The sequence below is a fragment of the Candidozyma haemuli genome, assembly GCF_002926055.2.
Source record: "Candidozyma haemuli strain B11899 chromosome Unknown C_2014730914, whole genome shotgun sequence".
NCBI classification, from domain to species: Eukaryota; Fungi; Ascomycota; class Pichiomycetes; order Serinales; family Metschnikowiaceae; genus Candidozyma; species Candidozyma haemuli.
The window spans coordinates 1,273,115-1,287,118 of NW_020289904.1; the positions used below are offsets into that span (position 1 = coordinate 1,273,115).

General features: G+C 46.7%; 6 protein-coding genes across 6 annotated transcripts; 2 read left to right on the top strand and 4 right to left on the bottom strand. All coding sequences in view use genetic code 12, as the record gives it.

Annotated features, from left to right (window-relative positions):
* Positions 1–2,446: 2,446 nt before the first annotated feature.
* MSN4 (stress-responsive transcriptional activator) lies at positions 2,447–4,159 on the top strand (the record flags this gene model as incomplete). The annotated part of the gene is made up of 1 exon (XM_025485885.1): positions 2,447–4,159. One exon carries the CDS (start codon positions 2,447–2,449, stop codon positions 4,157–4,159), a length of 1,713 nt encoding a protein of 570 aa, XP_025341350.1.
* Positions 4,160–4,340: 181 nt separating this feature from the next.
* Positions 4,341–4,745, bottom strand: CSE4 (centromeric DNA-binding histone H3-like protein; the record flags this gene model as incomplete). The annotated part of the gene is made up of 1 exon (XM_025485886.1): positions 4,341–4,745. One exon carries the CDS (start codon positions 4,743–4,745, stop codon positions 4,341–4,343), a length of 405 nt encoding a protein of 134 aa, XP_025341351.1.
* A 688-nt stretch (positions 4,746–5,433) lies between these two features.
* Positions 5,434–5,949, bottom strand: CXQ85_002200 (uncharacterized protein; the record flags this gene model as incomplete). Its single annotated transcript, XM_025485887.1, has 1 exon — positions 5,434–5,949. The coding sequence occupies one exon, from the start codon at positions 5,947–5,949 to the stop codon at positions 5,434–5,436; it is 516 nt and encodes a 171-aa protein (XP_025341352.1).
* Positions 5,950–6,201: 252 nt separating this feature from the next.
* CXQ85_002201 (uncharacterized protein) lies at positions 6,202–8,586 on the bottom strand (the record flags this gene model as incomplete). Its single annotated transcript, XM_025485888.1, has 1 exon — positions 6,202–8,586. The coding sequence occupies one exon, from the start codon at positions 8,584–8,586 to the stop codon at positions 6,202–6,204; it is 2,385 nt and encodes a 794-aa protein (XP_025341353.1).
* Positions 8,587–10,971: 2,385 nt separating this feature from the next.
* CXQ85_002202 (uncharacterized protein) lies at positions 10,972–12,222 on the top strand (the record flags this gene model as incomplete). Its single annotated transcript, XM_025485889.1, has 1 exon — positions 10,972–12,222. The coding sequence occupies one exon, from the start codon at positions 10,972–10,974 to the stop codon at positions 12,220–12,222; it is 1,251 nt and encodes a 416-aa protein (XP_025341354.1).
* A 61-nt stretch (positions 12,223–12,283) lies between these two features.
* Positions 12,284–13,687, bottom strand: ARP9 (Arp9p; the record flags this gene model as incomplete). Its single annotated transcript, XM_025485890.1, has 1 exon — positions 12,284–13,687. The coding sequence occupies one exon, from the start codon at positions 13,685–13,687 to the stop codon at positions 12,284–12,286; it is 1,404 nt and encodes a 467-aa protein (XP_025341355.1).
* Between the last annotated feature and the right edge of the window lie 317 nt (positions 13,688–14,004).

Genomic DNA, 14,004 nt, shown 5'->3' on the forward strand with positions numbered 1-14,004 from the left:
CCTTCCCCTTACCATGAACACATTCCAGGGTCCCGCTTCTACCACTTTCCTCGTACGGTTCCCGAGACTTTGCCTTTAGTAGATTTGTTATCAGAAAGTGTGTGTGCGATAAATGTCGCAAGCTGTATGCACATACGTGCATAACCATTATGCATCTGGATTCCGCATCACTCAATCGCACTCCACTTACTTTATTCTACTTGGTCTTGGTTCAAGGTCATTAGATGGGTAAAGAAATTGATGGATTTCGGCAGATGCAGACCCTTTGAGTGCAAGCGAGAGTCACTCGGACTTTTTATTATATTGGATAAGTGAGGCAGAGAGGGGGGGGTTGTAAGTGCATACACCTACGTCAACCAACCTATGCGCTTATACAGCCTCAGTTTGAGCAGTTATAGCCTGGGTGTGTTTGACCTCCTAGGGCAGTGTACAAATAGTCTAATCTTTCAAATGTGACAAATGTAATGCAGCACGAAGAACGTTGGGCGGTGGCAAAGTTGTGGGATAGGGCGGTTTTACCATCCCGTGAGCCCGTTTCATATGATCATGCTCGGCTGCTAAGTGTCTCGAGCTTCGCCGAATCAAGAAGTATCACAGAGGCTCTTCACCACCGGCTCAACATTCCCGTGTTCATGTTACGCAAAAGAGAGCCAGCTTTTATCCGATTATTACGCAAATTGAACCCAAAACTTGTCATCGATGCAACTAATCAGCCTTGTGTAGTTCTATCAAGTCACAAGAATTTACAGCATGTTTCACAAAGTGAAAAGACCCTCGCATGGGTGCAACTTGCAGCCAGTAGAAGCTAAATGACTCTGTGTCGGTAAAGAAGAAAAACGTACAACCGCTGTGGTGGTGGTTTTCTATTTTAGTTGTGCCAAAGTAGCTTATCGCTTGATGCAAAAGCGCACGGTCAGATTAGTAGCCGATTTTGAATCCAAACTACCGATTAGCAGCAGCTGTCATGCAAAGAGATGTTCTTCGGAAATTGAGTTATGGACTGTGGCACCTTCATCAAGAAAAATCCGTTAAAACCCCACGAAACCAGGAGGTAGTTATTCAAGCCAAGTGGGACCAACAGCCATTTCTTTTAGCCCCTTCGCTTAACCACACTTTCCCCAAGACCCTCTCAACTGCCAATTCTCCGCTCTCTAGTCTCCTATTAATTCGCCTCGTGGCGGTAAACCCAACATCCACTACGTATAGAAGCTGCTTCTTGAGTAATATTGGTAATCGGAACACCGATAAAGACAAGACCAATTAACGACATGACCACAAGAGCCCAAACTGTAACCTAACCTTTACCACAAAACGAAAAGCTTGGGGCGGGCCAATTTGCTCGAGAATACTATTGGTTCTTGGTTTCAGAAGGACATTGGCTCCAAATGGCCCACGAGAAAGAGAGACATGAACAGTAGGAAATACAGACCTAAAAAAGCCCGCCGCACATGAATTTGTCAACTCGAAGGCGGAGCGGTGGCACAAGTCGAGCCCTATGCCACAGAACCCACGCCTCTGAAAAAGACAAACTGGAACCGGTTTTGAGGTTTATGGTTTGCATCCTCGAGAAAGTTAGACTTTGAAAGAAGCCTATCATACTGAAGTCCGAGTATACTTTCCAGAACTACAGCGAGTATTGTGATGCACAGCATGCGTCACACACAGCAATTATATGCAGTGCCGCGACATTTTCTTTTACACTCAGTCTCCAAAATACCTCATGCACATACATCACCCCACATGGTGGCCATAGACAAATGAAGCTCAATTTCCACAATTGCCACCAACAAACCAGTAAAACATGGCCATAAAAGTAATTAAGGTAATACCAAACCCTGCTATGGCCTGAAACAGTGCCTGCTCCTCATTACTCATCTGTGGGCGCTTAGACCTCCATATGCTCCAGCTGCATGGCCATGCGGCGGGAGCGAAATGTCGCGTTTCCTCAATGGGGTCCACCCGTCTCCGAGCCGGCACCCGGGCTATTATCAGTAATCTTACGAGAGACTGTATGCGGCCCTAGGCCCAGACATGCGAGCCAATACTTCAAAAATTGGCACCAATGTAGATTTATCACTTACCTCATATACCTTGATTTTTCTTGCCATTCTCGTTTTTCTTCCCACTTTTCAAATCATACCCATTTGTCATTCCCAGAAGCGTATTCCCTACTCCAACGCTTCACACCCTTTTCCCACCCCATTATCAATTCCCAACTGCGGCTGGCGTTATCAGTAACTGCCTGCCTCTCTTTTTTTTTTTTTTTTGTCTCGTTTTTTTTTGGAATCCTAAAGCGTCATCCACACTTGGAGATAACCACACCTTCAAACCCGAGCCTTTGGAAATAAGGTCTTACTTTTTTCCCTCCAGGATTCTCGGTCGATACTTTTAACTTCCCCGTTCGAATCTCCCTTATTTTCACCTTAGACTCAACGTCCCGCCAGCCATGTCGTACTCGTCCTTTGGCATTGATTCGGCTGTGGTGGAACCAACTTTCCAACAGAATAACCTGCCCCAAATCCCCTCCAATGAATGGATTCCTCCTCCAGCGTCATTGACCACCATCGACTACGATGGCTTGGATCTCAATGACGAGATTTTTTTGAATAGCCAGAACCCGGTGTTTCGTGACGAGGTGCCCTCGCTGCCGGTGGCGCTGTCCAATTTCAACTACAGAAACTTGCAGTCGAACTTGAATCTGCCTGAAATGCAATATGCTTCGCCATTCAGAACTGACCCAAACTCCCATTACTCCCACCGTCGCCGGTTTTCGCTGGCGGTTGAACAGCTCAACAGGATGTCCTTACAACAACAGAACATGCCCGCATACTCTGCAAACTCCACGGTTTCGTATAACAGCGAGCTGGGCTCGATCTCAGACCCAGCGTCTGCAACTTCCGACCATTCCCATCGTTCTTCGACTTCTTCAAACACTAGGGTGGAACTGCTGGACCAGTTTACCCGCGTGGCCAAGGAAGAACGTACAGTGAACCCTCGTGAACTTTTTGGCACTGTGGCCTCTACAGGCTCCATGCCAGCTCCAGCTCGTTATGTGCTACCACTGCTGATGCTGTCACCTTCGCTAGGCACGATTTTCAAAGGCATGAATGGAAATCTTGAGAACGACAGTGGTGACAATAAGGCCACGTTTTTCAACAATCTCGATACCAACGGCTCATCAGTCGTTCAGTCTCCAGAACAGAACTCGAATTCGACGTTTATCATGAACGATGAATGTGTTAGCGCCATTACCTATTGGCTTAATAACACCGCCAACGTCATTTCTGAGACTGATAACGCAGGCGAGCATGCGGCTCAACAATCTGCCAAATCTTCAAGGCCTGGCTGGAGACGCAACAACCTGATTCAAGTGCTCCCCAGTCGTGTCGACGCCAACTCTTCGAGGTCTCATTCGTTTGTTGGAAGCGCCAACTCGGTTCATAAGAAGAGAAGACAGAAGTCGTTCAACAATGCGATCCCAGACATCTTTGCCAATGAGTTGGCCTCGGATTCTCTCGCTGGTGCATCTGCTTCAGATGTCCCTCGTGATCTTTCTGGCCTTGCCAGCGAGTCCAACAACTCCATGCCGATGATAAGTCCTCAGGAGTTGGCCCTGTTTACCCAAGGCCTCGAGCAGGTTCCAGGTCTCGGCCAGGACATCGTTCAAAGCATTTCTCTGCCAAACGTGGCAAAGCTGGACCCTAGCAGTCAGTTCAATTTCCCCAGACCTGCGGAAGATCAGCAGCCTAACCTTGAACAGCCTAACCCAAGGCTACATGACCACGAGTCACCAAACACAAACCTTTCTCTGGGTCCTAAGCTACAAAGTGCAACTTCCAGTCGTGGCGCCGGCGCTGATACGTCAGAAGATGAGCCTAAACCTTTCCCATGTCCCGAGTGTGATAAACAGTTCAAGCGCCTGGAGCACTTGAAACGTCACATCAGATCCGTTCACTCCAACATTCGCCCATTCCATTGCAAGTACTGTGAGAAGAAGTTTTCTCGGTCAGACAATTTGGCACAGCACCTGAAGACGCATTTCAAAGTGGACAGCAATGGAGCGACTACCATCGTCTATGGCAACCCCAATCCTCATACGCGTGGCCGCAAACGCAGCACGTCTATGTCTGGGGAAAGCCAGATGAATGTCGAGGCATGAAAGGGACTACTGCTACATTGACGCCATACGGGTATTCTTCGTATACCTTTATCTTTTTTTTTGTTTGTTTTATCATTTTTTTATTACTCGTTGTGAAGGGTTATTGCAACATTTGGATTATTTTATATCATTGGAAATGGAATATGGATAGATAGAACCTGAGCTGTAGAACCCCCCTGTATTATAGCTGGCCTCGTATCCTTCGAGCTAGTTGTATATCCTTTTGCATAATTGTCACACGCTTAGCATGAATAGCACACAAGTTGGTATCCTCCAATAAGTGCACTAGGAAGGCCTCGCATGCCTCTTGTAGGGCCAACACAGCATTGGACTGCCACCTTATACCGTAGTTCGAGCCAATGTAATGGTCTGCAATTTCTTTAACAAGTCTGGCAAACGGAAGCTTTCGTATAAGCAAATCTGTGTTTTTCTGGTATTGACGAATCTCCCTTAACGCTAGCGTGCCAGGTCTGTATCTTCTTCTTTTGGGCGCAGAGCTTCCCACTGGATCTCCAGGTAGGTTCCCGTAACGTTCTGTGCTGGAACCAATCGTGGCTCTGGAGGTAGCGATCGTTTTACGAGCCATTTTTTCGGTGTAGTAACGTTTGACAGTTGAAGATCTGGTTTTTGATTTTCCTGATTGAGGTTAAATTACTTGCATGTCTGCAGAACCAGCCTTCTGTTTACGCGGCCCAAGCAGACGAGACACATAACTGTGGTGTCAGGGAATTTAATATTTTTTTTCTTTTTCTATCTTTAAATGGATGAAATCTTTTATGAAGAGGTGAGTGAGTTGGTAATAGGGTATAAGGTTTGAAATTTGCCGGTGAAGGGCAGCTTGCCTAGGGTTAGCCAGTAAGCGCTGGAAACATAGAGATCTCAAGTATAGTTTCCGTAGATATGTCCTGAAAGTTGAAAAGCGCTAAGTAAACTCAAGTATGAAGCTCTGTTGACTCCTACTACCCCTAGGCTTGTAATTTCTTGCTTTGGTCACTTTGTTCTCTTCCTACGCGTTTCGTTATCGACCTTGAGTAATTCGACATGAAACGTATTGGTCCAATTCACCATCAAATCATCCAAGGAGTATATCTATTGCCTCTCTTCATCAATCGTTTTCCTTATTTACAAGTTGCAGATGGCAGCCAGTCTGTTCAGTCCGTTGAGCCTCAGACAGCGGCATTGCCATTCCTTCAATGACCTCTAAACACAGCTGACAGTAATCTCGTTAAAATCTCAAGACAGCCATCCCAATGACATCTATTTCCTTCGCCACTCTAGTTCTTAACAGTGTCATCCTCGAAGTCAGCCTCAAACTTACCATCCAAGATATCGTTCAACCCATCCTGGATCGAAGCCGATTCGTCATCCATAGGCATGTCAGCTAACTTCAACTGACTAGAAACACCTCCCATAGCCGACTTCATTCTCCAGCCGAATTCCTTGAAGGAAGAAATGTCCAGCACCCAGCATGTACCGAAGATTAGCATAGACGAGACTGATGCACAAAGCATAGTGCCAGTTCCCACAGCAACTGCAGCGTCCATGGTGAAATTGTAACTAAGTGGAGGCAGGTGGTTGCCCTGGAATAAAGATGGAACATATTGTCTTGTAATTGTAGACTTGTAGGCGAATCTAGATGTGAAGATGGTGGCAGCTGCTGCAGTCATGAAAAGAACCATCTGCTTCTTTCTTCTTTGTATATATTCTGGAGAAGCATCTGCTACTTTGAAATTCAACTTTCGAAGAGACTCTTGAAGCTTTGATGGGCTGCTTTCGCTTTGGCTTGACATGGCTGGCGGTTGGTGTATTGAGAGAAAGGTTTTGTCGCTCAGTGTTGATGGCCGCACATAGTTAAATTATATAGACTACAGGCTCTCACGATAATGATACAATAAATTTATAAAACAACATACTTGTGGCAGGGCGGCATGCTCAAGGGTTTCGCCATTACCTGCTGTGGATGGTTAAAAAAATTAGTTAAAAAAATGGGGATGAAGAATAGAATATTAGTTCGGCAAGCTTGCCTTTCTTGTGACGTTGAATCAGATCTCCTCCTTGAAGACACCACCCTTCTTGTGGCCATCCTTGATGGAGAGGTCGTCTTCGTAATTGCTCACGTCAGAAGATCTCTCATTCTTCTCAGCAGCTGGCTTGGCGGTCTTCTTCTCTTCGAAGGTCTTGTTGGTTGGAACCTCCTGCTTAGAGTCTCCTCTGAGAGACAGAGCGAAACTGGAGAATCTGGAACGGAGACCCTTACGCTTGTTGCTAGCAGTGGAAGCAGCAGTTGGGGTCTTGGTCAAGTGGTTGTCTTCCTTCTTGGTAGGTTCATCCTTCTTGGCAGCTTTAGGAGCACCTTGGGCAGCGCTAGTAGCTTCCTTCTTCACAGACTCAGCAGCAGCATTAGCGTTTTCTTTGGCTTCAGTGGTTTTTTCACTGGCTTTCTTTGCAGCACTACCAGCAGCAGCATTGACATTCTCTTTGGCCTCGGTTGTCTTTTCACTGGCTTTCTTTGCAGCGCTTTCAGCGGGCTTCTCCTCGGCCTTGTCGTAGTCAAAGAGGGAGCCTACATCGCGGAACTTGTCCTCGTTCACTTCCTCACGCAAGTGCTCTGGCAAGTGATTGTTGATATCGTGCTCATCCTTGATCTGCTCGTCAATCTGCTTCAAGATCTCTCTCTTGTGCTCGTCTCTGCTGATGGTGTTCTGTTCTTGCTCCTTCTCGAGGTCACCAATGCGCTTGTCTAAGTCATCATGGGCTTCCTTGTGGTGCTTCAAGTCAGATTCGTGGGTACCTTCGAGCTCCTCGACCTCTTTATCGGCGGCCTCACGCTTAGCGGTGGCATCCTCCACTTCAGTGGTGTAGTGCTCGTTATCCTTCTCGATCTCCTCCAACTTGGCCTCGATCTCGGCGATCTTGCTTTCGTATTCCTCCTTCTCCTTCTCGGCAGCCTCGACTTCGGTAGTCAATTCATCCTTTTCATCGGTCAATTCCTTTAACTTACCGTTTTCTTCTTCCAACTCATCGAGGAGTGGTTGAATTTCTTCGTCTCTTTCGGCTTGCATCTGTTCTAATTCTTCTTTACGCTCATTCTGAAGGCCAGTCTCCTCTTCCTCGATTTCGTCTTCGTTTTGCTGCTTCTCTTGCAACAACTCTTCCTTCTCGGAAGCGTACTTCTCCTCCAAGTCCTTCAATTCTTGCGTCTTAACTTCAACTTCTTCGTGTCTCTTCTTCTGGTGCTCGGTGTACAAATCATCCTCTTCACGCTTTCTCTTCTCGTTAGAGGAGATTCTGTCTTGGTGTTCTTGTTGTTGCAACTCCTTCTCTCTCTGCTTTCTGGCAGCTTGCTCGAGCTTGAAGTTCTTGTGGGCATTACGGGCCTCCAAACGCTTCTCGGCAGCAGCGACATCGTGATCTCTTTGAGCAGAAGCCTTCTTGTCAATGTCCAGCAAGACTGGTCCGACAATCAAAGCAGCCATCTTGTCAATCTCACTGTATGGAAGCTGCAAGCCACCACCAAGATCGATCAAACCAGCCTTGTTGTTCTTAATTCTCTCCTCACTGTTCTTGTGAGCAGCAACCAAGGCCTTAGAGTAAAGCTGAGCCTGAGATCTCAAGTCAGTCTGGCCAATGGCCTGAAGAGAGTTCAATCTCTCGGAAGCCTTCTTGCTGGCAGCGGCCAACAAGGTAGCATCCACAACGTCAACGGCTTCGAAACCCTTAGTTCTCTTCTGAGAAGAGACAGAGTTAGTATAGCCAGCACCGTGCTTCATAGTCAAAGCAGCCTGAGCAGAGTTGGCAGCAGCATTCTCCTCGCCTTGAGACAAGAATTCAGCTGGAGGAGATCTAATACCGTGACGGAAGTCCTGGTCAGGGTTGAAACGTGAGTTCAAGGTCTTGGAAGAGTTCTTGTCGGCCAATTGGGAAATCTTGCCGATGTTAAGGGAACCGGAAGGGGATCTAGGAGTAGAAGCCAAACCGTGTCTGGAGGTCAACTTTTCTGGGGTAGTTCTGGAGTTCAACGAGTAGGTAGAGTTGCTGGAAGCACGCTTGTACACGTTACCCTTGTTGTAAGCGGAAGGAAGACCCAAGTCAGACCTGGTGCCTGAGGTTGGAGAAGGCTCAGTGTACCTAGCGTTAGCAGCAGCAGCATCAGCATCCGGGTCAGTGCTGTTTCTGGACCAGGAAGAGATGGAATCCTTTCTAGCAGCCAAAGCAGCAGAGTGAGCGTCTGGAGCAGCCTTGTGACGTTCGTAAGAAGGCTTCACAGACAAGTCAGCGGAAGCAGCCAAAAGGGCAGCGGAGTCGGAAGCAGACGAGCTGACACCCACAGAAGGGGTACCTGGGGAGTTAAACACACCCAGTCTCAATTTCTGCTGGTAGATGGCCTGTTGGGACAAAGGTCTGCCATTGGATTGGTAGGCGGACATGGTTAACGAAAAAGAGTTTGTGGTAAAAGACGGTGGTTTTTTTGGCCCTTTGAGTGAGAGTGAGAATGAGAATGAGGAGCAAGTGAGAAAAGAGCAAACAGCAGCAGGCGACTTACTTTGGCGTGCCATTGGCGCTTGAATACACAAAAACCCATGCATCCACCTACATGACCATAATCAGCGAATTCCAATTTTACCAATCCACCTATTTTTTTACCAACTATTTCCCTGTTTACCACCTTTCCCACCGCCAGTGCTCTCTACCAGCTGGGAAGTGGTGCGCACTAATTGGGAAGGTACTATTAGTATGGTTGTGCACACAGAGCCGGGGCGGCTGCCTTCAGGTGTTCCATGACGCAGTTTTGCTTCTTCCATGGTCCCAGCCAATTACGTAGCGCTGCATGACTCTCACTGTGAGTGAACCTTGTGTTGCTGTTTACAAGTGGTGGCTGGTGAGCGGGAGGCCAAGAGGTGGCGATAGAAGAAAAAGAGAGGGAGGAAAGGGAGGTATTTATAGGGAAAGGTTAAGGGGAGGGGAAGGCTTGGATAAAGAAAGGGGGTTGGGTAGGAACAGTGTGGATGTATGTTCCTGTCAAGCCACAGGTGAACATATGTAAAAGCTGCGATGGCTGCGAAAGTGGGAGTAGAAGAGGACGTGTTATGGATATAGGTGGGGCAGCGCCGTTAGGGTGCCCTGGAGGAGTGAAAAGGGTCCAGTTTGGGTGTTAGGGTTCTTTGGTGTAGGGTTTGGTAGTGCTAGGTAGATCTCATATAGTGAGGAAGTGGCAGTGAAGGTGGTTTTGTGACACAGTAGGTGGTAGGTGGTGGAGGGTGTTAGGACGTAATTGGTACTCTGTAATTGGCATTCAGAGATTTGTTCTTCTGGATTGAAATGTAGAACTTCTTCTATCTGCCAATGCGTTTACAGACTTCGTTTGGGACATTGTCGTTAGGCCCTTTGGAACTATCGAAGGTCACTCTTACAAGCAAGAAAGCTACTATGTCAACATGCTTTGCAAGATAGTCTATGTCGCCTCATTCGTCCTTCTAGAGCCTTCTTTGAGAAACCTTGTTTCGTAAAATCGACAGACGATCGCCTGAGTTCTGCTAATCAAAGCTACCTGGGGCTGGAAACGGTAAATCTGTATTGTCTCGTATTCGAAAATCGCCTTCCATGCTTTGACTTTCTAGAAAGTCTCGGCGTCCAGCATTTCAGCTTGTATTTGTCTAGTCTTGAAGCCTTGGCTTTAGTGTTTATATTGTCGCCCCAATAGCCTTCAAGAGCCAAGAACAGAGAGTAACAATAAATGAAAACGTAGAACACTTCGAACACTTTGTCTCAATCGACCCGTCAACACCAAAAATCCCATCAGGCTACGTCGAGGGCTTCGTCGTCTGGGGACTCGTCTAACTACAACCATTGTCTGGTTCATCAATCCAAGCACCGTCTCCACCACCGCAAGTCTCCAAAAGAATACAAGCTTCTCCGATCGACTTAGCATGTCCATCCCGATATTGACCGCCCCTTCTTTTCGCCTACCTATCTAAATGAAGTATCCCGGCCCTTCCAGATAACAAGGCTTAACACATTCCAACCAGTGCAGCCTCCGTGGCTCAGATACATCCAACAAAAAAAAAACACCCACCCCTCTCTTCAATTTCAACCCACTAAAACCCCCAACGTGCCCTTTCTGGTGCCACATTTCTCAAACAAGCATAAACTTATACTTTAACCCCTAACTCTAACGCCCCACTGGGTGTCAAGGGTCTCACGAAAAATACCTTATACTATGCGAGCCCTTCCAACAACCAGTAACCGTTCTAAACAACGGACTTTTTTCTTAACTTGTTCTTTCCACCGTCAATCACCCCCTGAGGCCATTCCGTCAAACAAACGTCTCCCCCATCGTCAACCTCATTTATTGACCCATTGACGTCTTCAGCGCCTCATATTGTCTGTCTATTATCGCTGGCTGCAAGCCGCATGCTGGCGCATCTAATACAATCTCGATTTGGCAGTAGCACAAACATCGCAAACACACCGCTTCACATGTGCCTGCTTTTTCCCCCTCGTATTCGCTGGTTATCTATAGGGTTATCCATTGCGTGACCCTTTTATGCTGTTATTGGCCTCTCAGATTGGTCTCTGATTCGACAATATCCCTGGCTGCTCACTGCCTCTTCCTTTTCGTCTACATTCTCCTCCCTACTTAGGTCGCATTCTCAGGCACTCTCCCAATTGTGCAGCATTTAGCCTATCTGCCAAATTAGCCTAAGCCTAAATTTCCGTTCCCCTTCATTTGCCGCTTTAGCATTTATACCCCGGCTCTCGCTACTTAGTACTTCCATCGTTATCCTAACAACTATCCAGTTTCTTATGCGCCTATGGCCACTACCGTGAAGAAAAAGGCGGTGTATGTTCGAGGTCCTAACAACATCTACCGAAAGAAATCCTATGATGCCCCCTCTATTGCCTCTACCGATTCTGTTGAGTTGACTCGCCGGAAGGGTGAAGTGGACTCGGCCTTGAACGATTTGATGGTTTGTGGTTTCCAAGTTCACGAAGACCCTGTTACGAAAAAGGCTAATATGAAAACAAAGCGACCCTCGGCATCAAGTGCTGACATCCCAACCAGACTCACTCCTGAACGGCCTCCTTCTCCACGAATCTCTTTCAAGAGATCATACTCAGATCTCCCGAAAGCTCTGGAATCTTCCTGGATGGATAAGGTTAAACAGTTGAATAGCCGCATTCTACCCCAGTCTGCTGGTGATTTTGTGTTACCCTATATTTTGGGGGTGCTAACGGCAGTTATTATCCAGCAGAAATGGGACCTCTTAACTCGTTATGCTAGATTGGTAACCCACTTGTTATTTATCGGTATTTTTTGGGCCGTTCTAGCTGCCGGTGCCTTCTGGTACCTGGGTATGCTTAACGTTTCCAGTCTAGGGGATATCAAAAACACCTTCGCAGGCTTGTTCGGTCTGGGAGGTATATCAGCATCATCTAATCTGCCAGTTAATTATCATTATGAAAGACGAGGCAGAAGATCAAGCAGCTTGGACGATGCTGCTGATACAGAATCCATCTTGCTGTCTGAGGCAGAGTCGGAATACGACCCTAAAACAAAAATGAGAACTGAATCAGAGCCTCTCCTTGTTCGTGATCCATCTCCCCAAAAATTGACTAATGTACGTCCATTTGTCCCTCCTCCTAGAAGGGACAGTGCTGACTCAAAATTGTCTCACGTTCCTCAACCTCCATTAAGTCGTCTCCACACTGCCGACGGACTGGGAGTTACCAGAAAGAGCCGCTTCCGTTTAGGCCTGCCCGAACGTGAGAAGTACAAAGATCCCAGAAGGCATTCATCAGCTTCTCTAGAGCTTTCTTCCAAGGATCGGCAGAAGCCATTGCCGTCTTTGAATAAAGCTGCTCAAAGAAACTCTGATTCGAATGGTCTGGATTTGCCCTTAGTCCACGAGATTAAACTCAAGAGCAGATTTGACCAGCAGCTTCAAGCGTTGGAGAATGATGGCCCTGGCTTAGGTCGCCTGGACACTATGTTCAGTAAGCAATCTATGTTGGGTACCAGAGCTAACAAGAGAACTTTCTTGTCTAATGTTGATGAAACTTAAGTAGGAACTTTTATTTAATGGTACAGGTATGGAAAGAATGGTTGAATGTAGCGAAGCCTCTCTAGCTAAGAACGACATCCCAGATGGCCTGAGGGCCCTTCTCCTCGTAGATGTCTGTGTCAATGAAGGAGTCACCGCCGTGATTAGAGTTGGCGCCGAAGACCTGCTTACAGTAGATCTCACCGCCCAAGAAGTAAACATCTAGCCAAGAGCCACCGTGCTCTTTTGGTCTTTTCCACTCAGGGAAGTATTCGGGGTGTTTAGCTAACCTTACCAGCGAAGGGTTCTGGAGAGGACCAGCACTCTTGGTCTCTTCAGTGGCTTCGTCTGTCTGTTGATAGGCAGCAATGGCAGAGTTAACGCCGTTCTCGCCGCCCTTTGGTCCCTTCTTTGACGACTGTGGTCTCACCAAGTAACGCTCGCAGAGTTTAATAATGACAGCCTCCTTCAAGCCCTTGATGTGGAATGTCGAACCAGTAAGGATAATGTTGTCGTAACATTCCTGTCTTTTGTCCAAGTCTGGAATAGCTTGTAACGACTCGTAAATACCATCGCAGATAGCTTCCACGAGCTTGTCGGTTCCTTGGAAACGTTCCTTTCCAACATAGACCTTGTTTCCAGAGATTGGATCCTTGAACCAATTTTTCTCCAATTCATTATTTGGTTTCTTCTCCTCCTCACTCTCTTCCTCGCCATCGGCTTTCTCATCAGACACACCTACACCGTTCTGGTTCTCTTCCGTCACTAACTTAGCAACATCAAAGTTTTCACCCTGGTTTGGTTTTTCTTCCTTGAGGTCAGCGATGGAGTAGAAAGATTCTGTTTGGTCAGTTAAGACTTCGTAGATATCAGAAATCTTCAAAGCTGTGATCTGAGCCTCAGAGAACTGAGGCAATAACTTTCTCAATTCATCTGTAATATATTTTCCACCGAAGTTTACGCGCTTACCAGCATGCTTGATGGTGGTACCACCAATGACCGGCATAACCTGGGAGCTTTCGTGGCCGACATTGACAACCAATGCAGATGACATGGTAGCAAGTCCGAAAGTGGAAGCGATTGACAAGTCCAAGACATTGAAGGCAGTGAATTCTAATGTCTCAAACACGTATCTTGTAATTTGTTCAATAGCCGAACGTGAGTAGGATATGGATGGTACTATCAACAACAATGGGACCTGGTTGATCGTTAGAATAGGATATCTGGAAATAATTGTCTGTAGTATAAATTTCAAAAGAGCTTGATATGCCTTAACGTCGACGACTCTAGAACCACGCACTGGCCAGATCTCTTCGCAATTTCCAGTTTTCGAGGCATGGTAGACATTGGCTGTTTTGTCGAAGAACACAACTGAGGGGATCTTATATTGGGGTGGCGATAAGGTGTCTTGTAATCCAAAGGAGAAAAGAGTATGTCTTGACCCCGTATGGATTATAAGGAAGTTCTCCTCACGAAAAAGCGGCATACTTGGGTTTGGTACTAGAAGTTGAAAGATTGAGCATGTTATTTGATACTGTGGGTGGTGCACGACTTTGCAGCTAACCAAGTAGCAGGAGATCAACTGCCACGGACGTCACAACGACTGCCATTTGAATAAGTTTTATGGTAAACGATTTTACTAAGCTACTTGAACTTGGTAGCTGATCTTTTCTTTCTTTTTTCTTTTCTTCTTCTTCTTGGTTGTCCATTCATCAGCTATGCGACTACAAACGTCAATATAGTGGATGTGGGCTACCGTTGCACACTCTAGCTTCCAAGGGCTTTTGTTTGAATAAAATATAG